General features: G+C 36.3%; 1 protein-coding gene across 1 annotated transcript; it reads left to right on the top strand.

Annotated features, from left to right (window-relative positions):
* Positions 1-138: 138 nt before the first annotated feature.
* On the top strand, positions 139-27937 carry LOC124307376 (activating transcription factor 3). Its single transcript, XM_046768997.1, has 4 exons — positions 139-268; positions 19601-19922; positions 26060-26199; positions 26719-27937. Exons 2-4 carry the CDS (start codon positions 19685-19687, stop codon positions 27157-27159), a joined length of 819 nt encoding a protein of 272 aa, XP_046624953.1. The 5' UTR covers positions 139-268; positions 19601-19684; the 3' UTR covers positions 27160-27937.
* Positions 27938-27943: the final 6 nt, after the last annotated feature.

Consider the following 27943-nt stretch of genomic DNA (forward strand, 5'->3'; position numbering starts at 1 on the left):
GAATTCCCTGACAGTTTCATGTCAACAAATGTCGCGTCCGCGAGTCGCACCCAGCTTCAATTCCCTCCTGAAAAGCGGCCGGCCAATGGGAGGCGGGAAGTACGTCACCTTCGGCCAATCGCGTCGCCGCTCGGTGACGGCAAGTGCTAAAAATAGCTTGTATATATCTAGGCCGGTTGCGGCCGCGAATACTTTACAGTCGTGCGCCGGCAGCCGACGGGAGAAGGCCTAAGGTGGTCGTGTCTGATACCTTGAAGTTAGCTTGAAGGTAGGATTCGAACCTACATCATGCTTTTCGAACGCGCATGTAACGTCCCGCAACAAACCGCGCACGCTACAACATGCTTTACATCTATCGCTGTACATACTTGTATCGATATACAGCTTCGAGGTTTCGTCGCGTTTCTTAACTACCTGTAATACATAGTGCGGTGTTGGATGCTGTGCAGGACTTTTATCGGCTGGTCCGAAATCCCCAACCAATCAAATTCCGCACCTTCTCCTGCTGCACCAGTGATATAGTTGACCAGAAGTGTATATCGTACATTACATACCTATATTTAAGCAACGCGACGAACCTTATTTTACAGACGGAAGGATACGCGGAGCAAGAGATTTGAAAAGCGCGTTTTTCCCGCCCCCAGAGTGCAATGGTTACACGGAATATCGGTAAAGCCACCTTCCCACATTACGAACGTGTTCTTCGACAGAGTCCTTTCCAATACATTTCCAGCTTCTCCCGCGGCCTTGGACAACTTCCAAGTTTAGTTTCAACAACGGATCTCGGTCCCGCGTTGAACTTTAATGTTAATTCTCGTTGCACTTACTTACGTACTTACTTCGCGTTGTTCCCGTAGATTCGAGGATTCCGTCCAGTTTTACGCACTGGGTATTAACCCACGAACACACAAATACCTGCATACACGTTTTTTACGCGTCAAACTTGTGTATTGTGTACTCTTTTTTTGGAAGGAGAGGGAAGTCACGTGCAGGGTCGCAGACTTCCAGTATATGGCATTTACGTAATGCAGTATACATACGCGTTTGTAACTACCTAGTTACACACCTACATACAGTACAGAATTTTAGATTCAAATTTTTAACACCTGAAACAGTTTTGTTTCTTTCACATTTTTAGTGACACGTAGAAACCCCCTGAATTCTTGCTGTCGTGACTGCGACGAACTGTAAATGACCGGCAAATAAATCGTGGAGTGGTAAACACTTGTAGTTTGCTCGGGACGTTTCGGTTCTAAATAGCTAGCTTCTAAAAATACGCGTAAATAAATCAGCTTGCTTGCACTGCATTCGTGCACTATACCTGTAATATCCCGGGCTTGAATTCGCACCGATTCTTTATTCCTCGTGTCCTGTAACACAGGGACAAATAGTAACTAGGACGATGCTCGACCAAAGAAGTAGGTTTTTGAAAAGTTCGAGAAACCAATGGAACGCCGTTATCGAACGGGCCTATACGTAGAAAACTGTTACCAACCGATCAAACCGATGTTGCAGTTACCATTTTCAACAATGATCCTACTTTCTCGGTCAGATCTCGTTATTCATCTAGGCGAAATTTTTGCGGATTTGATGATACGTGGAAACCTTTAGGGGCGTGTATTCCGCATGATCTGATTCTCAAATGACGCGGGAAAAGTTTGAAAATGTTCCGAGCGTCGAGTTGAGTCAAAAAATAATGCAATGAGTTTTATGTGGAGGTAAAACTAAAACGGATCGAGTAACATTTGATTGGAACTGTATCCCCGTTATGATATATTCATATCAATAGTGAAATTCCTAGTTGTTGTTACTATACGGTCGTTAGCTATTTGTATTTTTTTACCACAAACCAAGAATATCTTGCTGGATGAAAGTTGAAAATTTGTTTTGTACAAACTGTAACCAGAAAATCCAGTATGTCTCACTGTTCTTTTTGATTATGCCCACTTACATAAACATATTTTCTTGCAACTATATTGCGATGATTTGATGTTGGTGTAACAACAAATTGCTGTCAAGACCTTATTTAACGAAAAAATGTAGTAAACTGAACAAACAGATCTGTTTTTTCAATGAGAAAAAAAGGTTAGTTTTGATAACTACGACGACATTAAATAGTCACTTGTACGACATTTTCTTGTAATTTCAATAACATTTAAACCATTATTGTAACGGTACACATTTTACCACATTTTTCTATTAACTGTAACAAATAAATTTTTTCTCACAATCATTGTATATATAAAAGAAGAAGGAAATAACGAAATTTTTCAACAAATGACTGACAACGTATATGATATCGCTCGAGGTAGATTTTTCATTTGGCCTATCACTTAATTAAAAAAGCATTATATACGTATAGGAAACAAATGTTAAATTTTATATGGCCCATTAGAAAATCAATGAATATTACCAAAAATCAACGCATATAGAATATGCGTAGCAGGTACCACCACATTTAACGAACAAGCTTGAGAAGCTGTATTGTTTTCTCCTCGATCATTTTTCGAAGAAAAAACAGAACCAAGCCATTTATAGACAATGTCGTGACACATTCTTAAGCCATATAATATGCGGTGAATTTTATTGAATAAACATAGAAAATAGTACATTTTTGAACCATCCATTATAATATCGACGAATGAAACACAGAAATTGTTATTCACATCGTGAAGTGTTCACCTCACGCATGCTTTGCTTTTAATATATGCATAAAGTTATTCAAATTATCATATTGTAGTCATTACAGGTATCGCTTATAGTTAGCACCGGAAATCTGATACATATGCCTCAAGTTTACATATTCGTATTTGTAGCCGCAAGTTTATCGCCGTCGCCGACGATGTTGAAAAGCTCTACCACGCTGCCAAAATCGAGAATAAGTCAAATTTAGAAAGTGGGAACTGTATAGGAAGCTGTGTTGATGTATAGCTGATTGTGAGATTTAATTATCCGCGTGATTTAATTATCCGTTGGTCTAATTCTCGTTCGTGCAGTTCCTTATACTCGACAATTTTTGCCTTGCGTCAATTTTCTGTCTTCTCTTCGCTTACAATTCTCTTATCTTTTTACACCGCACAATAACTATTATCTGCATATCGCCTACTTCATCAATTGTCACCTCGCCGTCCGGCATATAAAATATTATTTTTCTGTTAATTTCGTATCTTATTCTACGTGTTAAGAGATAATGATTTTTAAAAATATTTTCAAAAGAGCGAGAAAAACAGGAAAATTTATAGAACTTATTTGCCGGTCGGTCCTTTCCGAATCCCACTGCATGAAAATTTCAGTTTCAGAAATTATTTTTCTTTCTCAGGAATCTTTACAAATCATCATCATCACCCATGTACCTACAGAGCAGGTATATTGTAACATTACCCACGAAATAAGGCTATCGTGTATTATGTATATACATGGTGGCGACAGACCGGAAAAACCGGAAATAGTCAGGAAATTATGACGGAACGTGGAGAAAAACCTACTTTTTTCATAAATCTTGTTCAAACTTCAGCTATGCTTGGTAAATTCAGTCAAGCAAACGTTCGGAAACGGTATTGTTGAATTTCTAAATATTTGTGTGAAACGAAGCAATACTATGTGTTTTTTAGATCTAAACTTATCTATTCAAGGTGCATAACTTCTGGAGCTTTTGGTTATAAAAGCTGCCCAACATTACCTAAGTTTCGTGAAAAAAGACAGGGAATGATGAATTTTACGATGGGAAAAGTCACGGACTTTTATTTGAGCAAAATTGTCGCCACCCTGAATTATAATATACCTACATATGTATTTCACATCTTGGATAGCTCGGATTGAAATTTCGTACAGGTTAAAGCCTTTCGCAATCTCAACGTTACGTATAGATATGTACCTATAATATCTATAATACAGTTATAGTGAGCTTTACAATCACAAAATGCAGTAAAGTACAGTCGCCGTTATACTTATGCGTGGTTGTAGTGTAGTGCGTACCCATATACCGAGCATACATAAACCTACATGTAAGCTGTATGTAGTTAGGAAAAGTTTTAAGACATCGCGCTGAATTCCAACGCGTCTTTTCAACGCCAACACCAGGGTTTAGCAGCCGAGAAGGTATTTTTACATCTATATGTTTTCGCGCGTATTTACTATTATATAGCTTCAACTAGCAAGAATTTTTATATTCAGCCAATATTCTGCCCGAATAAATAGAAAAATAAATAAAACGCAAAGAACATTCAGTGAACACTTGGACTGTTCGCAATGAAATTTCGCCACGCACGGCACGTAAGCAAAAAAAAAAGAATTATTTCAATAGTGTAAAATGGACGAGCACATCTGCTTACGCAATAACATGTAGGCACGGATCGAAATTCACTGTAAGTCGAACAGAAAATGTTGTATAAAACGGTGTATGAAGCCATGTGTGTATATCATAGGGTGTTTTGTCTGAAAGTAATATTTTTTTTTCAATTTGTTGTGCGCTGCAAAAGAAAATACTTGCAAAAGAATCTCTCTTAAATCCAATTTTAAAAATTCGTTTTTAAGATTCCAAGTTTTTCTTCATTTTTTTCATTGTTTCACCTCCACATATCGTTACACTTGATAATATGGAATTGATCGTAAAAGCATTTTGCAGAGAATAAAATTTTCTACAATAGTATCGAATGGACACAATCCGTACAGCTCATGTGGCTGAAAAGTTATAATTTTGCTTCGGGGATAAACTTTGTATACAAATTCATCTTTCAATCACGTCATTTCATTAGTGGCTAAGCTATTGACTTTACAACGAAAATTCGAACGACACCCTTGTACAGAATTCAACTCTCAATCAAATACTTCAAGAAATTAGTTAGTCTTATTAAAATGCAGCTGAGTGGTAGCAATTAAAAAAAATGCCATCTGTCTCATTTTATTCTAATGGAAAAACTTTGAATTTCGAGAGCAATCTTTTAAAATTATATTTAAGAGATATTCTTTCGCGAGGATTTTTTTTTGCTACGTAGAATAAGATTTTCAGTCGATAGTGAACAAGAAATGTTGCCTCCGAATGGAACTCCATAATCTATATCGGGCATTCCGTGTTAAATCACCCAGCCTGGTACCCCAACTATTTTGTGTGCTTAAATATTTCACAGTTCTCATTCGAAACCACCGAAAAAGTGTTCAAACATTTTTTTGATGTAATCGATGATTTTAAGACTCAAGTGAGAATCAACTTCCGACTTTTTACATTTTTTGTTAAGGACGTTCAATATTTAATTTCAATAATTTCATGGGCCGTTCTAAATGGCTAAAATAATGTATATCACATTGATAACCACATACAGACGTCTCATGTGTGCACATGTCAACAAGCTTCACACACTAGTCCAAAAATGTGTCCTCTCGCGACGAATTTCAAATATAAATATAAATAATTTCAACGTAAATAAATGATAGATATATTGAACATAGGTATTGAACCACACTGAGATAAATTTTTAGTTCCGGTTACCGCTCAGTCCTTAACTATTTTCATTTTTTACCACAATCGAAAAATACAGTTCCAGGTACAAAATGAAAATTAGTTTTCTAGCTGTTACCGGAAAGTTCAGTATCCGTTACCATTCTTTCTCATTACGATCACTGTTACTATATTTCCTTGCAGCTGTTGCGAAAATTTAATGCTTGTGCAACAAGAAATTGATGTCAAAGCCTTGTTTAACTAAAAAACTAGAGTAAACCGAAGAAACTGATTGCTCAAACTGATTTGCGTTGCTATTACCAAAAAAGGATCGACGATAGCGCAAAATGTTGACGTGTACCTCGTTTTTCGCAAGTCCAACAATATTCAAACAGTTTTTCTTAACGATATCTGTTTTACTGAATTTTTCTCAGTGCATAGAAGTATCTACTGGAAATAGCTTGAATAAAAATTATTTTCCTCAAATATTTCCGGTGGTCTGCGGTTGAGAACTGTTATAAGGAAATCACAGAATTAAAAAATACAGATCAGTGAGGTTTAAAGGCTGAGTGATTTGGCATGGAATGCACCACGTGCTATGTACATGCACTCGCTCGATAAATGCTTTATCCTAATCGCGAACCGTATAATACCGCCGGTTGTTAGCCGCTTGTAAAACCGCTTCCTTTTTGATAACATAAGGAAATATAAGGATATAATAAATAGCGTCCGTACAGTCGCAAAACAGAGTGAGAGGAAAAAACCACACCGTTCAGCGCAATAACGATAATCAGAAGAATAAGCGACGTAAGGAGCGAGCTTTCGCGGTATTGAAGAAAGTAATTAAGAAAACTGAACATTATTTCAACTCTCGGGCTTTACTCAATCCTGGCCAATAAATTGTATACATTGATCGAGATTACGCAGAAATTACTCTGATTGAAAAAAAAAAGTTTCTTAACTGCAATGCTCGGGGGTTTAGCTCGACCTGACTTCTATACAAGTTTAACTAACATATCGCAAATGTAATAATAAAAAATGGTAGCGATTTTCAGTTACCCGTTATTTCTTTGTTTCTTATTTTCTCTCGCTTTTTTCTTCATTCTTTTTTTTTTTTTTTTTCCACGCCTCGGATAAATAAAAAAGAGAAATCTCGCGGTATTGAAATAAAGAGAAATAAATAAGAAGGAGTTTTAAAATCTCGGTTGAAAATAGACGCTGCGAAAATACACTTCGCTCGCAAGCGTACGTTTGCCAGCAGGTGTCTTGTCATCGAGTTGTATATGAGAGAGTTGTCCATGCGTTCTATTGAGCGTCTGTATAATGTATGTGTACCTATATGACTACGTATACAGGATAGTAAGATAAATAAATAAGAGTAATTAAACTGCACGCACGTATTATACACATAGGTATACCAATTACGACTTGATTAAGAAAGTAAATAAATTTCAAACGTAGACGAGGAAAATATAAATTTTACGGAGGAGTTGTGCCGCGTGTGTGCGATATGCGTGGATATTATGCGACATCTGCTCGATAGAAAAGAAACGAGAATAGTATACGTATTGTGCAACGAGTGGGCAAAAATGACGATTCTAAACGAGTGTGAAACTGCGAAGTTATATGACGCGGATATCACACTCACTCGTAACCGTCACTTTTGCCCACTCGTTGCACACGATATTTTTCACTACAATAATGTAAAATTAGCTGAAAGTGAAGAAAACACCATATTTCTTGACAAATGTGGTGCTAGTTCGGAAATGGCAAACCACTTTTCCACTAGTGGCGAAATATTTTCACCGCAGCTTTTCTTCACTAGTGGAGAAATCGTCATTTCCCAACTAGCATGTCATTCATTCGGAAATAGCGTCTCTTGTTCATTTTCAGCAGGTGGCCAAAAGCGCCTAATTTTACGTTTGACTGGTGACAACAAATTTTTTTCAATTAATTATACCTTCTAACAAATTAAAATTAAAAAATTTTAATTATTTTCTATCACTGTAATGTATATAACATATAATATGTTACAATAATATGTGTACTAAAAATGCTCGAAACGTATTTTCTTATGCATATGCATTCTGTACCAATTTCTCTTTGTTATCTAGTCTATTCTTCTTCAAGTCTTACTAAATATTGCTGAATGACAGCTCCGTTAAGAATCCGGTATAGAAATTGTGCAAAATACGTATAACATGAAAAAACAAAGTATCGTACTCAACATTGCAAGCATGTATAACTATTTGCACTGCGTAGTATGAGGTGCAGGGTATTTTCCTTGTTTTTTTTCCCCGATTGTTTTCTTTTACGTACGTGACTTCTCGTACACCTCGTACTTATGTATGTATGTGCATTGTATACGCATTATAGTATAATTATTGCAGTATAATTACCCGAGCGTGAGGGGTGCAATTTTATTATTCGATTTGCACTCTTCTTCTCCTGTTAAAAGTGTATGGTAACTATGGCATTTTCGCGCAAAAATTTCTACCGCAATCTGACGAACGTAAGTGTTATTGTTATGATTAACAATACGGTACATATAACTCGCGAAGACCGCAATTCCAGCCGTTGCAATATTGTCGAGCAAGACTTGTCAGCTGGGAGTGAAATTATGTCAATAGCTTTGTAACAATAAATATTCTTACACACATGCATACATGATATATGTAAATGCACGCAACTCAAGCTGCGAAAGATCTCAGTTTCTCTTTTGCTTTATTTTTTCGCCGGCGCGTATCTGGTTCTCAGATTATCCTTCTTTGGAACTCGCATTATACCCACCAATATTATACATATACGTATACAATTTAATTTATCGTCGGTACGATTGCGTCATGACCGTGGCCGGGTGAAATTTGTGTTTTAAATAAATTAAAACAGCACCCCAATTTCAACCATGATAAAACAAAAAACTACCCAAACGTACCTACGGTCAGTTAAGATCGTTGAAGATTTGTCAAAAATCGGTAATCAACACTAATTCATTTACGATGAAAAATTTTTCTTCGCATTGCAATAGATGTTACGGTTATGGGCAGTTTTTGCATTAAAGTTGATATTTGTATTTATTCATAACTATTTCTTACTACGCTCATTGTAATACGCTGTATTATAGATGTGAAGTATACAAAACGTTTATGCATCGGACAAGTAATTTACTTAATAATAATGATAATAATAATAATGACAATATCGGCGGCGATTGAATGAACGCGCGAATCCGCGTTGATTCATATGCCACTATGGCAAAGGTTACAGGAAAAAGTTTGCCGTTGTTCGCATGCGAACGAAACGTAGATAAATATAAATAAACAAAATTGCAGGGTGATATATTAGCTTGCTATAAACATGTTAACTTCATATACTGTATTGCCTGTACGTTCATTTGATAAGTTATACAAACAGACGTCATGCGAAAATTCGGCAAGAATATATAATACAGAGAATTATTGTCTGCAGTTTATTTCCAATAATTGCCGGTGGCACTTGCAGGGTAAATATTAGGAAATTTCTTACAAGTTTTAACGTCGAGTACGCGGAATCTGTTGGAAGTTGAAGGAAACTTACGTGGTATTATTCTCGTAGCAAAAGTTTCGAAGAAGATGAACAAATTTTAAGCGATAAAAAGTGCGATTCTTGATTTTTCCTCGGAATTCTCTGGCGACACTCCGAATTTGTTTAATTTTCTTGAAGCTGTTGTGATAAACATACATTTGCGAGCGCGTAACATGAAAATAATAAGTCTTCTCGGGTTTAGTCGACGTATCACAAGTATTATATCATATTATAGTTTGTTTCAGTCCTTAATTAGATAATCATATAATTACGCGTGCCGCTATATATTTCTCGGCCGCAAGGTAAAATAAAGACTAGAATATCTTGACAATCATAAATTTCGTGTCACCGGATAGATGATTATTATGCCCGTATGAGACGGGACGCAGAGATGCGGGTTCGGGTATTTGACTCGATTAAATTTCATGAATTTTCATGACTGTGTCCGCAAGTGTGATACATATCATGTTGAAAGTAAAGTAACATATGTGCGCGAGAAAATAATTATGTCGATTTCGATACTTTTTTCATACATCGAAAGAATGTGGAAAAGATTTGATATAGCAGAATTTCTCAGCTCCATTTGCGAAACGTTGCGAATTACGCAGCGATATATCCGACTTCCGGATTTGATGGCGGCACATTTGATGATTATATTTAACGTGTCAACACTGATTTATTAACTGTGTATAAATATGCGGATTGTTGATATTACTTGTAAGATTTAACACATTTCAAAGAATATTTATACGAATCCGCGATCTAAGGTCAAACTTGAGAACGTGTTAATTTTTACACGAAACTTTCAACTTTCGGGCACCTAAGTTATCCTCATACTGCAAAATTCGATAGAATACAAATTAATATTGAAATCGACGTAAAAAATGTTCGCATACCGTTGAACTTTGCTAAGATCGATTATTCACATTTTTTTCCGCCTAATTGAGCATTCTTCTTACTACCCGCCATTTTGAATCTAATAGTTCTAACAATTTTGGAATAATATTAACTAGCACTTTTTACGTAGTCGAACTCATCTACACATCAGTCAAATAGTTTCTTGGTAAAAGTGAAGTTCTTTTCAAATCGGTAAGCCTGTGCAAAGATAGCGATATCTTATCGTTAGGAAAGATGGTTCTTTAGTAACTCCGGATTCACTGGAACGTCTTTTTGAAAAAGTGTATAATTTAAATCAAAGTTGTTGGAATAATGCACGAAAATCAAATTCATGTCCACTTTTCAACATATCATTATTTCAATTTGAAACGGCCATCTAAGTCGTTGATAACTTATAATTTCGACTTGGAAGTTGTAGTTTGGAAGATGAGCTAATTAAATATTCACGAATGGAATGAGATGAACAAAAGTAAAATGGTGAAAAAATTGTTGTATTCCGTACCAAATCAACCAATTTTGACTCTCACTATTTTCAATTTTGTTGCAACTTGTTTAGATGACAACAGCATCTCTAAAGCCGCCATTTTTTTAAATGTTCATGGAATCACTTTCAAATTACAACTCTTCTGATTCAAATATGCCAATTTTTGAAAAATTAGAAAATTAAATTTCTTGTTCTATTTATTCGACCTTGTGCTAGATTTAATTAAATATATTTATTTCGTTTTTTCACGCACGGTCATAAATTACTTCGATTTAAATCCAGTTTGACTTATATCTCCTAAGAATTTCGAAATAATTTCCAAAATCTGTATACTCACATTCTGCATGACTTCAATATTTTTTTTCTCACAGTGGAAAATGTTTGAGAATTATTTTTATACTTTCTAAATGTTAAACACTGAAACATTATCGGTCAAAGCGCCGATCAAGATTAGAAAAAAAGATCGTTCCATTATGAGTTCAATCACAGGATGACCGAAAGAGAGACAGAAAGTTTTGTTAAATCTCGAAGAATTGCAAAAATCGGTGAAACCTGGAGGTTTGAATATTTGTAAAGTAAAAATGATTTCATGAAAAATTAAAACCGAGACAAAGAACTTAATTCGCGGTTTTACAACAAAATCAAATATACGGTAATAGCCTAAATTGGTTTGTATTCGATACGGGGATGCCCCTGCGTAGAAACAGTTTTTAGCAAGCGAACACTCCTAAACGGAACAAACCGCGTTGGTTGAATGTGTACGTACGTATAACGTACATCGGTACATATTTACTTTAAACAGAACTAAAAGTATAATATGCATAAGTGTAGAACCAACATCTAGGTAGGTGGCGTCTCATCCTTCGGCCTCCGCGGCATGGCAAAATCGAAGAGGACCTTCCTACAACTCCCCCCCCCCCCCCCCGCTCCGCTCTCGCGAAGTCGAAGCAGCGTGAAAGCTAGGCGATAATAACCGAGCCCAAGGCGAAGGCTGTAGAACTCTGAAAGGATCCTTCCTATAACTTTCGAGGTTTTTGGGATGAGGAGGAGGAGGAAGAGGAAGGGGAGGTAGGCGGCCGCCTTGGAAACCCCGCGAAAAGCAGCAGCGCCTCTACATCGAAAGAATACTTTCAAACGGTGCGTCCGATGCCTGCTTGCTTGTCGCGATGCGCGCGCATAGGTTCATTGTGTGCGCGAGCTGCGCGCGGTTCTGGCAGGAAACATAAATTTCACGAACACCAAACATAGAGACGAGGAAATCGCGTGCAATGTATGCATACCTGTATACCTACGTAGGTATAGGTATATGCATTATGTACGTGTACGATATGCGGAAATAAAACACCGAGGAATATTTTGTATATTCCTATGTCGCACATGCGTACATAAGTATGTATACAGGTATAATATACACCGCGCCTATAAGCGTCGTCTTCAATGAATCTTGTGTATCATTTATGTAGCGTATGTAATTGGAGTCGATATATGTTTATATATACCGTGTATATTTATCCACGTATATTACACTTGTATGTAACATTCTCTTATAGTTATTCTCATATATCGCTGCACCTTTCTGACAAGCCTTTTTTTCGCGCCTCACTGAAATCATGGAAAATGCAATATCGCCGTCTTTAAGTCGGTCCGCCCAAATGTCGCTCTTCAAGGAAAACAAACACATTATTGCTCTTACTTTTTTGGATCGGAATATGAAGCTGAAGCAGAAGCCAGAGTTAGCAGCCAAACGTGTTAAACTTTTTTGAAATAGAAATAGTGTAGTTCAGTTCTATCCCCATGATTTTATAAAAGTATCGGGGATTCGAGGCGTTTTGACAAAATATTGATTTTTCACTTCATTACCTTATGCGAATGAATATTGGAACGTTTGGCTGATTATTCTGGCTGTTAGGTTCAGCCTCGTGATCGGAATTACCGTCGAAAATTGTATTATTTACCTGGTTCGACCTGGTATGGTTTTGCACTTTATTGAAAGAAATTGTAGTCAATATATTTATGGTATTTATCGCTGAGTGAGAAAACAATTTGAATCAATCAGCGGGTTTGGTGAAATATTGAAATTTGAATTAAGCGAACTGTAACAGACGTTTCGTGTCGTCTGAGTAAATGAAGGCAATTCCAGAATCGTCATTGTAGTCGGCAGGAAATAAAATGTAGAAAAACTCGAAAATCCACTGCATTAGTCAATCATATAACGCAAAACTTGGTGTTATTTCTACCCAAAATCAGCGCTTCGACAAAGGTTACAAAATTCAACCCCGAATAGTCGGGGAAAAATTATAACTCTGAGATAGAAGCAGAAAAATATGGAATAAAAGTTATAAAACTCGGAAATTTCAGTTGCATGGATATCAGGTTGAAATTTGTAACGTTATTGTAATTATGCATCTTTAGAAAAAGTCGTTATTTTGCGATTTCAGGATTAATTTAAATTCAGTAAATTGTAAATACACAATCAACAAACTCAGATCTTTGTAAAATCCAAGTTACTCTTAAGATGCAAAATAGTAATTTTTGTTTCAAGGTTGCGATACTTTAACTTTACTAATTTCAGTCTCGTGCATGTATGGAGCGTTGTATTTTTTTTCTCGGTATCACGATCATCGTTCCAAAGTTGCAAAGCCGATGAACTTCAAATTTTCACATTACTTTTAAAAATCCACAAAAACACTAGAAAAATTTTGCGCGAGTTTACAAAAATTTTTCAAATAAAGTCTGAAAAAAATTTTCGGACTCTTGGAGTCTCTTCTAAAACTGACTGCCTCGTATACATGAACCGTCAGTCGTATTTTTTATCCTTCCAAGTTCGGATTGAATACGCAACATTGTAAGTGTAAAATTTCGTGATACATTTCGTGAAACCTGATTCTGCAAATTCTTTTAGATTGTTTTTTACAGATTAAAAATTCCTTTCATCAACGATACGCACTGCATATGCTGACAAATCTTGCGCAGACTGGAAAAAGACTCCGCGAATCGAGCTTTGTACAGTCGCGCTTTATTGTTAGTCTTAAACTATGTCGATGCAGCGTCGACGTCGTCGAGTGGACCAAAAAAACATGATAAAAATTTTGTGACCAGATGGTCTCCCGCGATTGCGTAACTTTCCCGCACGTTACAGTTTTATTACATAGGCATATAGGTACGTACACTTGCACACCGTACATATATTGCTGAAGATCGGGTCGCCTTCAAGAATCGGAAAGAATCCTGAATCTTAATGTCATTCCCGTACGCGAAAGTAGTTACAAAATTATTTATAAAGAATGCCGAACTACAGACGCAACCTCGACGTATACATATATAGGTATATACGCAAGCATATAAATCAATTATAGTTGCAACACAGCTGAAATAATACATGTTTCGTTGAATAATTTATATGTTTACTTACCGTCATTTTTTGTACAATATCTTTATCCTTTTTGATCGACTTTGCTCACTAAAGAATCGGCAAACTATCTTTGTTCAATGGGAAATAAATTTTAAGGAGATTGCGACATAATTACATCTGGTTCTGAAATTACACAAATTGATCTTTCTGTTTTTTTTTTCTTCTCTAGATCTTCGTTATCTGCGAGGTATAATATCAATAAGTGCTTGTTAGTTATCCGAATGATGAAATTTGCGTATTTGTGCACGAAAATAACAACATCAATAAAAAGACCAAACGGAATTTGGTGTCCTTGGAAATACGTTTAAACACCTCGTTCTAGTTATCGATCGGTACACCTATAGGTATATGCACATGTGCGTATAGAACGTAAGTAGTATACATATACATTTAACGGCGTATCAGTAAAATGGAAAATACTTGTTAATCAGTATTTCGTAGGTGTGTTTCTTTGTTTTCTATACTCGTGAGGTTCAATTTATACATTATATATCTCTCAAGATACGATCAAGATATTTTAGTGTCGATAACGGACAAACCGATTACCTCGCACACATAATGCATCATGATATGCTGCGTGCTTACATATTCGTTTACGGTCTATCTATAGTTTCAACTTGTTACTGTAATTCATAATTGAACATACTACGTTATTACAGCTACTTATTTTTGATTCGGTCTTTAATTTAGTGCATCGTGAACCAAAGAATTCGTGATGCAAACTTCTACATACTTGATTCAATTCAAAGACGATACTCTTGGATCATTATTTTGCATGTGAAAATGAGTTATTAAGTTATTAAATAAAGTTGTTCTTCATTGTGCTTCGCAATGTACTCTTCATTCAATGATTCATATAATTTCCTCTTGTTCGTTAAACGAATATTCCTTCACATCGCGCTATTTCTATACAAACGAATAACGTTTGAAATATGCGGAAGTAATGCAATGAGCATTTATTTCTGTATCCATCATATCTCAATAACGCCGTATACGAACGGAGCGTTATTTTCCTACAACCAAGTATAATTACTCTGCCGCAAATATGATATATTCAAGAAAAAACGAAAAGCAGTAACAAGTGCATGGATTTCATTGTTCTGTTATACTTTTTATCATTCTACAGCCTGACATACTGCAAAATCAAATTCGGCGTTAGTTCAATCTCTAAAAATCTTTATACCTACGACGACAAAATTTTTTCTCGTCTATACGTCCAGTTACATGTCAGCACACACGCGTGCATCACCAACCTTCGTTATACAAGATATTCTCGGTAACGATTGGTTGCCGTATCAAATACCAAAGCGCCTGAACCCATACGTCAAAATCAAACGATTTCTATTTATAATCCTTGACGAGCGGCTAGCTCTCTTGCTGCAGCCTTAAAAACGATCAATGGACACGAACAAACGCATCGTGCGAACTATCATTCGAAATTCATTTCACTAATGTATGATAATCCAAAGAACCAGATAAGGATTTCGTCACACTTACGAAGCGTCGATCGTCGTTGTCTGCACGAATGCAACGAAAACACTTGCTTCTTAAACAATCTATCGACAAAATTTTATCCGATACGTCTTTGATTGCTGGCAATGAGAAATAGTCGTCGACAGATTGTACTGATCATAATCATCATCACCATTATCACTATTATTTGTACATCTATTTTGGAACAAGTTCGAAAACTCGTTCGGTCCCATCGCTTATGATCATCACGAAAACGCGCGGGTATTGCATTACAGTTTATACTTTTACGTTCACATGTATATCGTGAGCCACGCTTGTATATAGGTCACTAGGTATACATACACGAACCTAGGTATACGCATGTCGTGTACATACCTAAGTTAGCTAGAAGCAAGGCCCTTTTATGCGCTCGCGCTGATGTGTGGTTCACACGTTATTGTATAGGAATGTACAAATGTATAAATTGATCCTCGCGTAAAGTGTTGGTGCATGTGATAATGCCGTGATCGGAAACGCGGCGCGTTGCACACATACGAACTTGCGTGTTAGCCAAAGAAGGCCCTTTGACTTGAATACGAAACGAGGCGATAAGTACTATTATGAAATATCCATGCAGCGTATAAACTTTGTTCGTTGGATACGTGAGGTAACAAAAACTTCCTCTTTAGATTATTTACATTTTTTTTTACAGTCCCAGCTGTAATCGACACAATGATTTACCTATATCCTACACCTGGCGTGATATTATTAACGAATATGCGCATTAATATCTAATTTACCACTAAAGTGAACAACTTTTTAGTCCTACTGTCAGCAGATGATAGAGTCCAAGAACAATAATGTTTTATGTATTCGGAAATTCACCCGACAAAATTATGAACGCAATATACGATTCATTGTATATTTATCACTATTCTTCATTGGCTAATTCCGAATGATTTCATCTGAAATATCTTATAAAGGTAACAAACGTCAAATGATTGGAGTTCGAAAGGATATGCCGCGTGCAATGAAATATTTGGTCAAATCCGCGATCAGTTCATACCGACCGAGTAAAATGTCATCTGTTTTGACTATTATCAGAGCATACGCATCACTGACGTTAAAATATCGCACACAGGGTAATTCTATATATTATGCACCGCTGAACAGAAATATCCGAAAACTTTTTTATTTCATCATGTGAGAATAACGCCAGAAAATGTATTCCCGAAACAACTGGCATACATTTAGTGGCGTTATTTTTGCATACAATTTTTTTTCTTTGTTTGGCTACTTGTGTTCGGCATAGTTTACATTGAATTGCGCTCAGTACGATTTTTTAAATCAGCAATGCACAAGATATGATAATTATGGTCAAAATCGGATATGACATTTAACGCGGTCAGTAAAGAGCTATAGTAAATATATGTGTAACATGCGTGTAGCTGTAGTAAAATAGACTTGGACGAAAGACGTGACGATTTTCGTTGCGTTTTTTTTTTTTTTTTCACGTCGGTTTTCATCGAGAAACGACAGCTCACATTCGTCAAGTACTATTTCCAACGCGAGCACACGTCGGCATTCACGCTTCGTTGGTGGCCCATGCCTCATGTGCCACAACTTTTCGACTGATACTTGATACACATTTTTATCGTTGGGAAAATTTTTTGCAAGGCCACACGTAGCGAAAACATTCGAATTTAATCCAAATTCGATGTAAAATGTAAGAAAAAACCAGTTTTTTTAGAAAATTATCAAAATGTGCGGGCTGGCTCTCTGCATTTTTGTTTTTTCTTCTAATCATCTGTTTAAGCCAAATTTTAATAATGACATAATTCCTCTGATCTTGGCGACTAGACGTAAGACATGGTATAACATCGGTCATTATGAAAGTCACTGCGCTTGCGCACATTTAGTAACTACTCGTATAAGTGGGAAGAAAAATCACAATCAGTTGGGAACTCATTTCTTTTGGATCTAATTGTCTACACTTAGCGGCCTAATGTTTTAGTAAATTATCACGATTTAGTTGTCCCGATGAGTATTCTGCTACAAATGTATACACATACACGCATGTGTGCTTAAGTTACAGATTCCCATGGAAAACGTTGATGAGATTCCATTCCGCGCGCGACTTTGTACGAGCATCGCTATATCAGGTCGATCACTATCTGCATTTAATATATGCACATAGGGCATTCCAGGACATCTCGATCAAGATTTAACGCCGATGTCTCAGATTGGCTTTATAATTTTTTGCATGAAAGTACATGACGAAAAATGCCATCGCAATTTTTTTCAGAATTTTTAGTCCCAGCGTATTTGAAGTATGATTTAAAAACTTGAAAAAAGAAAACCCACTTTCTAGGATATGAAAGAATCCAGAAAATTCTTATAAAATATAATAAAATTTTTGCACACCTATCAGAAGATGGAGCTTTCATAACTTCAAAAGATGAATAAGAAAAACGAAAAAATATAAATAATAATAATAACTATTTCTTGTTTTCGTCTTGCTTATTTATCTTTTGAAGTTATGAAATCTCCATCTTGTAATAGGTGTCAGAAATTTTTTTTTATGTTTTATAACATTTTTCTCAATTTGTTCAGATTTTAGAAAGTGAGGTCTTTTCCTAGTTTTTAAATCATATTCCAGATACGCTGAGTCGAAAAATTCTGAAAAAAATTGCCTTTGCGTTTTTCGTCATGTACTTTCATATAAAAAATTATAAACTCAACCTCAGACATCCACGGTAGAAACTTGATCGAGATATTATGGAATGCCTCATATATGGAGAAATACGTGCAGGGAACCGCACGTACGTAATACCCTGATGTCATAATATATATATATATATATATATATATATATATATATATATATATATATACATATGTAACATATGTGAATATGCTCATACATCGTTGCACGATTACTCCTATCGCATTGTATATAATACCTATATTGCATACATGAACGTAGGACATACATGAGTTAGGTATAATACCTATATTCTCTGATCGCGAGCGAGCGCCGGTATAATCATTACATCTGTATCGATATGCAATATATTTAAAATCCGACATGGATGTAATGTAATATATGCGATGTGTTTATTGTTATTATTATTATTGAAATATTCGCTTATTGTTGTAGTTTAACGGCTCGCGAAACGAACGAGAATATCCCTGAGCTCTGAGAAACGAATTGACAGATGCCGGACTCGTAACATAAATATTATAAATGTGTCTCGCGCTTGAAACTTTTGAACGATTATCTTACGGTTTGACATGTAGAGCCGTGTAACCAAGAGTCGCATGCGTGCGTCAGCGATGGGCCAAAAGTACTTTGTTTCTTTTTTTTATTGTTTTTTACCTTTTCTCCTCCTTAGTCTTTTCTGGACTACTATACGTACCTCGGATATTAATAAATTTCCTATCCGAAATACGTGCCAAAATCTATACAACAGTGTTGCATCCGCGAGTATCTCCATAATATATTCATATAGCGTATTTTTCCTCTCTTGTGTCATAGCGCAAACTCCAAACTCTACGCTTCAACAACAAGAGGACAACCGCGCGCGTTGTTTGCCACTGTGCATAAATGATAATTAATTTTTCGTGATATCCTTTTTACCCAAATTGGAATCCGGTCGTTCCGAAATCAACCGAGCGATGCTGGAACGTTTCATTATAGTATATACAACACCGTCACGGGACAATTGATAAAATATGCACAAAAATGCAAATTGATAGACGTTTTGTCCTTGAGATACCGACCGCGTCGGGAGCAGACAGACTAGCTGGCAGGCACGGATGCGATCGTCGAGTCCGCCTGAGACTGTCTTGTGCTCGTTTTGTGTACAGATGTACATACATATGATACATACACTATCGCGCGTGCATGCCCGACTCACACCTCGATACACGTTCATACACGTGTATTATGCAAACGGCGATTCTAAGGTGGTATTGAGGTATACCTTATACATATTCTTATGCCGTCGTGTCTTTCACGATACGCGGCTCGTAGACGGTCCTTCTGTGACTGTGTCGGACAAATTGTCTCCGTTGATAATGATCGTGGATATTTTTCGACTACCTGATTCCATGTGCGTGTTACCGATTGAGAAAATCGGAAAACCAAAGCATTGAGATACTTTGCTTATGAATTATGATTGTGATTTAAGAGACTAGCTTCGTTAGTACGGATTTTCAATAATCCCGGTTAGTGTTGATCAGAGTCAGCGAACGCAGTGCCCTTTTTACCAATCCAACGCCTGTGACATAGGTTGCATTATTTTGGTCTATATTCGTTTTAACGGTGGTCCTTCTTTTCTTGTTTTCGTTTCAGATTAAATGTGAGAAGCCGCTGCAAGCAGGAGAGAGAGAGAGAGAGAGAGAGAGAGAGAGAGAGAGATAGATAAAAAAAAGGAGAATGTATAACTTAAACGTGAACGTGAATCCCAGCCCCGCCGCAGCTGCAGGTCTGCTAGGCGTCGCGGCGGCCGAGGTCACGCCAAGGACGCCAGAAATTTTGAATTCTCTAATCGCCATGACCAATCCCTTCGAGGGTTATCCACACGAGCGAAACCGCGAGAGGGCGGATTCTAGCAGCAGCAATGAACCGAGCCCTCCAAGCGTCCAGCACACCTGTAGTCAACTTATTAAAGAAGGTACACACCCTGCATGTTTTGCATTTTACCCAATTAATGTTATGCGGTCGAGTCGTGCTCGGTAATTAGGATGGTTGCAGATTGGCCGAAAACAGATACTTTATATTATTCTGATACGAGATAGTTATACACTGACTATTTATCAAATCATTATATTCGTAAACTATGAATATCTCATTAGGAATACTGGAATTGCAAGCTCAAGTTTAGATATTGCCGCTCGGCCCGCGAATATCTACAAATATTTTTTCTGGCAAAACTATTAGACATAGCCATATATTCTCCCGGACTTTTATGTAGAGCTCGTCTCCAGACCTTGAAAATTCTTGAGCATAACTTTTTTACCATCTAAGATTTTAGTCAAGGTTCACGGAAGTGTGTGATCCCGTTCTGACCTGTCTTACAAATATCCTTGTAATATCTCCAAAACTGTTGATCTGTTTGCAAGGAAATATAGCGTTAAACTTGGCCAGACGATGTAGCTATCCGTAGAAAAAAAAAACGAATCGTAATCGGTTCGGTAGTTCTGGAGTCATAAGCGAACATACAGTCAGCCAGAGAGACGGTGGGTTTTATGTATTTAGAGAAGAAGATAAAAAAAAATATGGTTAAAAGTCAAGCGAAATCGTTCGACTTTACACTACCCTGGCTGATTCGCCGTTAATCGATCATAATTAATTTCGTTATAATAATGTAAAATTAATGATTTACTATTGCCGACGTGATAGGGTAATTCCGGGTGAAGTATATTCTGATTTATAGTCCAATATGGTAAACTACATGTGAAACTGCACTGTCGGCCATCTTTTACCTATGGCCGTCTCACTCGGAATTACCATAAATAAAATGTAAATAGTTTCCTACCTCTGACAAAAAATCGACTACTTTGTAGTTTTTGATAGGAGATAGCGCAGAAAATATGATTTTTAGCATATGCGCATATAGAGATTTTTTGCTTTGTGCGAGTTTCGCACTCGTCAAGAAATCCCCATTTTGTACACACTTGCCATGAAAATAACTATTCTCGATCAAAATACGCAATCGTATATAATAAGAGTAGAACCTTGTCGAACGAATCTACTAGACTTTCAACCATTTTAAAGCGATTTGCAACAGAAAAATGATACCTGGGTCCTTGTTAATAATTTCATAAATTTTGTTCCTTGCATTTCCAGAGAAATCATCACATTTTGCAAATATTCAAGTATCGTAAATACTCAGAATCAATGTTCGACCGTCTGATTGTAATCATGATTATTCCTCGTCTTTCGCTGTTCGTGTTTTTTCAAATTAATTACTGTAGTTGTAGTGTAGTCCGTTGTAATGCGAGGTTTTTTCTACGAATATTATATCTATCTGTTGTGCGTATAACATATAAGGCATGTAGGCAAGATTTGAAATTGTGATAGTATGTAATTCTTTTCAGCACTTAGTAAAAAACCGATTTTGTCGAACACCAATTCTTAATTGGGGAACAAAGTACGTCGATAATTTGAAAATAATCGGGTTGTTAAATCTTATGTTCGATTTGTTGATTGCATTATACCTTAAATTTTCTGGCGTACAAGAAATGTCTGACAATTGTTAATTCGGAGTAAATTTTAACAGTATTAAGTTCTTTTTCCTCGCCAATTGATTGGCATTATTCGGTGTATGCACATCACCGTCTGCGGTTTTATTGCTACGAAAGTTTATCGAGGGCACCGTCGCAATTGTTCGTGCATAATCGTTTTGTTTGACAAAAATTGCGAGTGTTTTTTTTTCTTTTCTTTCAAATTAGTCACAGTTTATACAGTTTAAAACGTATACGTACGTACGTATATGCTGGTTCTTGGGTAAAAAGACCGGGACAAAGAAGAAGCGATTCATCAGCAGTGACAGCGCGCACAAAAACCACAATTATTAACGTAATATACGCGCTGTATATATATGGATACATTAATCTTGTTTGGATAGTATTCAAGGTGAAATTGAATTAGGTGCCTTTCTACTAGGCTGAAATTTTTTCAATCCGTATAGGATATTTTTTGTTGCATTTTTTCAAGTATTGACAAACACGTCGTGAGAAATCAGCAATTAAAGGTTTGAAAAACAGTGCAGGGTTATAATAGTAATGGCATACATAGCGTGTAGTGGTACTCATAGAGATAATATTGATCATTTGATTGAAGAATGAAGAAGGTTTAGTCGAAATCCGGTCAGGTAAATAGAAATATTTAATTGTTGGGCAAACGAACATGTTTGCGTTTGCGACGTTTCGGCCGGGCCCTGCCGACCATAATCAGGCTATAATAATTACAAAATGTTTTAGAAAACAATTCTAATTGGAACAGAGACTATGTTAGTAAGAATAGTTGCTGTGATTATAACTTAGTTATACAATATACAGGGTGTCCCTAAATTGAGGGACACGGACCAGCCAGCGTGATACCTGACTGAAATGCAACCGAGAATTTCTTTACCGGAAGGTCGTCCGACGCATAGTTTTTGAATTATAAGCGATAGCGTTAAGCCAATCAGAGTGCACCATTTCAACTGGATTTGCCGCCACGGAAATTGCTGTTTTGTTCGTCTGGGTGAATTATTATTATTCGGTTACAAAGTAAATATCGGCACCTCCCCTCTCTCGCTGTTGTACCCCTTCTCGAGCGCTGACCTCGGTATTGTTGCCGCGGCACACGCTGCCGGCCGCACACCCACGGACGCACACTCGTGTGTGTGAAAATAAGCGAATGCCCAGCTACACAATACTACCAAACACACATCTACGAGTGAAAATAAAAATAAATCTCGAAATAAATCAGCCGATTTAAGATTTAATGTTATAAACACTTCCAATCATCGATGTATGCATAAAACTAGAGATTTAAGACGATTGATATGCCGTTAGGGTTCATAATTAGTCATTCAATCAATCTGAATTATGCTTTCCGAACATTTTCTGTGTCTTTGCAACATGTTTTTTCCACTAGTTTGAAATTCATCATTGACATACGATTCTTCAATAATGCGAGGAAACAACAACTCGCTGAATTGACGTGTCAATAGGTTTGTAAATCAATTACAATTCACCTGAGTTAACACAAAATAACTGAATAAATGAGAATTCACTGAATCACTAAAAATGATAACTGAAATCATGAGAATTATTTGAGATATAACTGAATTAGGAAGAGTTGTGATAAGTCAAGTTACTTTGAATAACTTTAGATTCGTGCCAAAATTTTATGTTTAGAGAGAAAAATAATTAAATTCAAATAAAAAAGTGATTTTAAATCAAGAAGAAGAAAATTTCCAAATACCTGAATTCAAATGAAGCAATTTGAATTTAATAAATCTATCTGAATTTAAGGAAAAATAATAATTATTATTTGGACCAGAAAAATGAAGTCGAATTACATGAATAAATTCAATTAATTCAACTCAAAAAAATATGGTATCATTCAAATTCCCAGTTATTTCCTCGTCGATTCAATGTGGGTCTGGAGTGGCAAGTAACGTTCAAATTGTTGAGATCAATGCTAGTGATGGCCACTTATCTGAGAACAATCGATGTATCGATTAATCGATTTCAACAAAATGATCGGCACGGCTCGATTGAATTGGTAAAAATTAATCGTTTTGCTAAATTTCTGCGTGTAGTCTCAATATCACAAGAGATATTTTGGTAATTTATAGTCTTATTCAAAATATTTTGGTCCAAATAATAATTATTATTTTTCCTTAAATTCAGATAGATTTATTAAATTCAAATTGCTTCATTTGAATTCAGGTATTTGGAAATTTTCTTCTTCTTGATTTAAAATCACTTTTTTATTTGAATTTAATTATTTTTCTCTCTAAACATAAAATTTTGGCACGAATCTAAAGTTATTCAAAGTAACTTGACTTATCACAACTCTTCCTAATTCAGTTATATCTCAAATAATTCTCATGATTTCAGTTATCATTTTTAGTGATTCAGTGAATTCTCATTTATTCAGTTATTTTGTGTTAACTCAGGTGAATTGTAATTGATTTACAAACCTATTGACACGTCAATTCAGCGAGTTGTTGTTTCCTCGCATTATTGAAGAATCGTATGTCAATGATGAATTTCAAACTAGTGGAAAAAACATGTTGCAAAGACACAGAAAATGTTCGGAAAGCATAATTCAGATTGATTGAATGACTAATTATGAACCCTAACGGCATATCAATCGTCTTAAATCTCTAGTTTTATGCATACATCGATGATTGGAAGTGTTTATAACATTAAATCTTAAATCGGCTGATTTATTTCGAGATTTATTTTTATTTTCACTCGTAGATGTGTGTTTGGTAGTATTGTGTAGCTGGGCATTCGCTTATTTTCACACACACGAGTGTGCGTCCGTGGGTGTGCGGCCGGCAGCGTGTGCCGCGGCAACAATACCGAGGTCAGCGCTCGAGAAGGGGTACAACAGCGAGAGAGGGGAGGTGCCGATATTTACTTTGTAACCGAATAATAATAATTCACCCAGACGAACAAAACAGCAATTTCCGTGGCGGCAAATCCAGTTGAAATGGTGCACTCTGATTGGCTTAACGCTATCGCTTATAATTCAAAAACTATGCGTCGGACGACCTTCCGGTAAAGAAATTCTCGGTTGCATTTCAGTCAGGTATCACGCTGGCTGGTCCGTGTCCCTCAATTTAGGGACACGCTGTATATTGTCACATGTTTGAGTGACAATTTTTAGGTTACGTGTGAAAATTGCGGTTAGCGAAAATAGTATAAAATATGGTTCACATGGATGAAATTTGACGACTAAAGAAGTTAATAACTGTGTAAGAATTGAATTAAAAAGAGATCAAACAAGATATAGACGGATTACTCACAAAATTTGACGACCTGTGCCTGCTTAGGTGTTGTTGGTTCAGCATTTTGGACGGAAGTGAAGATTAGCGGATATCGATCCAAAAATCTATGGTAATGGGGTGTGATATTGATCTACCTGGAGCAATATGGATTTGAGACTGATAACAACGTACTAAGAGCGCCAATTTTGAAAACTAGAGAATGTTAGAATATAGATCGCTGAGATGTTCGATATCTGTGCGCTTGTTGACAGAGTTACTCTTGTTCTTAAAAATATGGATCATTTCCTTAATATTACGTTCATACCAATTAGGTTCTGTAGCTAAGGTTATGGAGTTATTAAAATCAAAATGATGTCCAAGACTCAAGGAGTGTTCTGCTAAAGCGCATCTTTCAGTATCATGGCATTTAATATTTGTGCGATGGCCAGAGATTCTATTTTTTAAATGTTGTGACGTCTGTCCAATATAACTTTTGCTACAGTCCCGACATGGTATTTTGTACACATAATTGATTTTTTCTAAATTAGGAGTTACAGATTTTGAATGAGAAAAGAGAGGATATTTAGTAGTATTTTTAATTCTAAACGTAATTTCAATGCCTTTAAAAAATCAGGAAAATTTGACGACCTGTGCCTGTTTAGGTGTTGTTAGTTTAGCATTTTGGACGGAAGATTGAAACATTGAAACATTTTGTAATTATTATAGCCTGATGATGGTCGGCAGGGCCCGGCCGAAACGTGGCAAACGCAAACATGTTCGTTTACCCAACAATTAAATATTTCTATTTACCTGCTCGGATTTCGACTAAACCTTCTTTATTCTTCAATCTACCTCCTGGTCACTAATACTTCACAAACATTGATCATTTGACTAATTTAAAATTTTCTGCAATATTAGTTATATATTTGTTTGCAAATCAATGATGTGAAAGTTTGGAATTGGAGCCCCTTAACGATACACTGCAATAAATATTGTACCTATGTGTATCTGAACATATACTGTACACATCATGCCTTTCAGTTTTTAGACCGGAGTTTAACATTTTATAATAGTATTTAATAATATTTCGAGAAATTACATTGCGTTAAATTCTTGCACAATATCACTAAATTCGGTTTCGCCTGTTTGAAATCATACAATATAAAACTTTCATTCGATTGTAAAAATTGTACAGCTATACGTATGAAGTGTACGTGAAATTAAATGTGACGTATTCATTGCACGCATGAACGCCAGGGAATTGTTCCCCCTAAATTATTAAATTTGATAATAAATACTTTTTTTTTTTCTTGTAGGCTTAAAGTTGACGTTACAAACGAAAAGACGGGCCAATGGTAGCGGGGACGAGTGCAGGAAAAAAACAAGAAAAGAAGATGGTAGTGCAGACGACGAAGAAGATGACGAAGGAAGTAGCACCAGTGGTCGTGGTGGTGGGGTGAGTGAAATATCTATTGAGAAATTTCACCGAATTATGTGTCAATACACAAAGAGAAATTATTAGTTGTTGTTACTATACAGTCCTTAGCTACAAAATGAAAATGGTTATGTAGTTCAGTAACCAAGAAATTTACTATGTGTTACAATTCTTTTTCATTATGGTCACTCGTACCGTATTTTCTGGTAAGAATTGCAATGATTTGACGTTGGTGCAACAATAAATTGATATTAAGGCCTTATTTGACTAGAAAAAAACAAATAGGTTTAAAATTGCTATACCAAGAAATGTAGTATTGCCAACTATGATCACACTAGATAATTACTCGTACTATATCTACTTGTAATTTCTACAACAAAATTCAAACTGTCATTGTAACGATACGAAGTTTCCTAGAATTTTATTACTAACTGTGACTGATGAAATTTTTCTCGCTGTACAAAATGCATAATTGACAGTAAAAAAAAGTTTGTTACCAGTTCCGATTGTAATGTTAATCTTCTATTTTCTCTATAATAGTTGACACCGGAGGATGAAGAGCGGCGTAGAAGAAGGCGAGAGCGTAATAAAATAGCAGCGACGAAATGCCGGCTAAAAAAACGTGAAAAAACGGTGATACTCGTGCAAGAATCGGAGGTATTAGAAACCCAGAACCACGATTTAAAATCACAGATACAGGAACTTGAGACGCAGAGGCGCCGATTAGTGGAGATGCTGAGCGTTCACAGTCCGACGTGCCTGAAACAAGGTGGTGCTAACGAAAGTTCTTTTCAACAATTTACCGAACCCTTACCTCTGCCCAGTTACCAAGAAAACTTCGCCCAATCCACCTTGAACCAACCTCAAAACTGCGTCACGGATTACCCCGTAAAAGTTGAAGGGTATGGAAACTCCGGGCAGGATTTTTACCGGCAAAATAGTCCTTATATACCTACGTCGGATGCCGGTTGTACGGTTTAGTCCAAGAGTATAGCGTGTCCACGTACCTTGGGGAGAGTGCTGCGTATATACTAATCGTAAGAAAATACATGCATTAAGGCGACGTGTTATGTACTCCTACCTTACCGACTGAAATTGGCCCCGTCATATTAATGCTGATTCTCGGATGACTTTACAAACGAAAAAAAGAAATTGATTTTTGTTATCGCATTCGGTCGATCAATTGTAGTGAGATCTTCAGTGTAATCGGAAGAAAAAAAAATTCTTACTATCAGAATATCTATACTGCTTGTTTGAACGTTACACCGACTAGCAAAGTTCAAGCCGTTTAATGTTTGAAATGCAATGCAGGTAATTTTGATGTGTTAATTATGTGCAGAATGTCCAGACATTCATTTCTCTTTTATGCTCATAAAAATAAGAAGACAGTTTCGAAAACTAAAAATGGCAGTATTGCATTGCGGGCCAAAATAACTCTTTTACTTCACGATTATAACGAATTTTTGTCTCAACGCCGTTCTTACCAAATCAGTGAATGTCAGACGGTAACCCTATTCTATGTTTCTGGTTTTGATGTATTTGCAAAACTATATATAGAGTCTCAGTTACCGACGAATTAGAGTTCTTCCATGAGTATGCAGCATTGCCTTAACAAGTCGTACAAACTTCCTGTCGTGCTTCCCTCATTTCTGGTTGAATTTCTTATTTTCCTTCCTCCCCCTTGAGAAAAAAAAAAAAAAAACAGATAATAATATATCTATGGATTCGATGCTTCGTTTTGCGCACTTTTTAACTCTTTCAACGA

This window comes from Neodiprion virginianus, chromosome 6 (genome assembly GCF_021901495.1).
Source record: "Neodiprion virginianus isolate iyNeoVirg1 chromosome 6, iyNeoVirg1.1, whole genome shotgun sequence".
In the NCBI taxonomy this organism is placed as follows: Eukaryota; Metazoa; Arthropoda; class Insecta; order Hymenoptera; family Diprionidae; genus Neodiprion; species Neodiprion virginianus.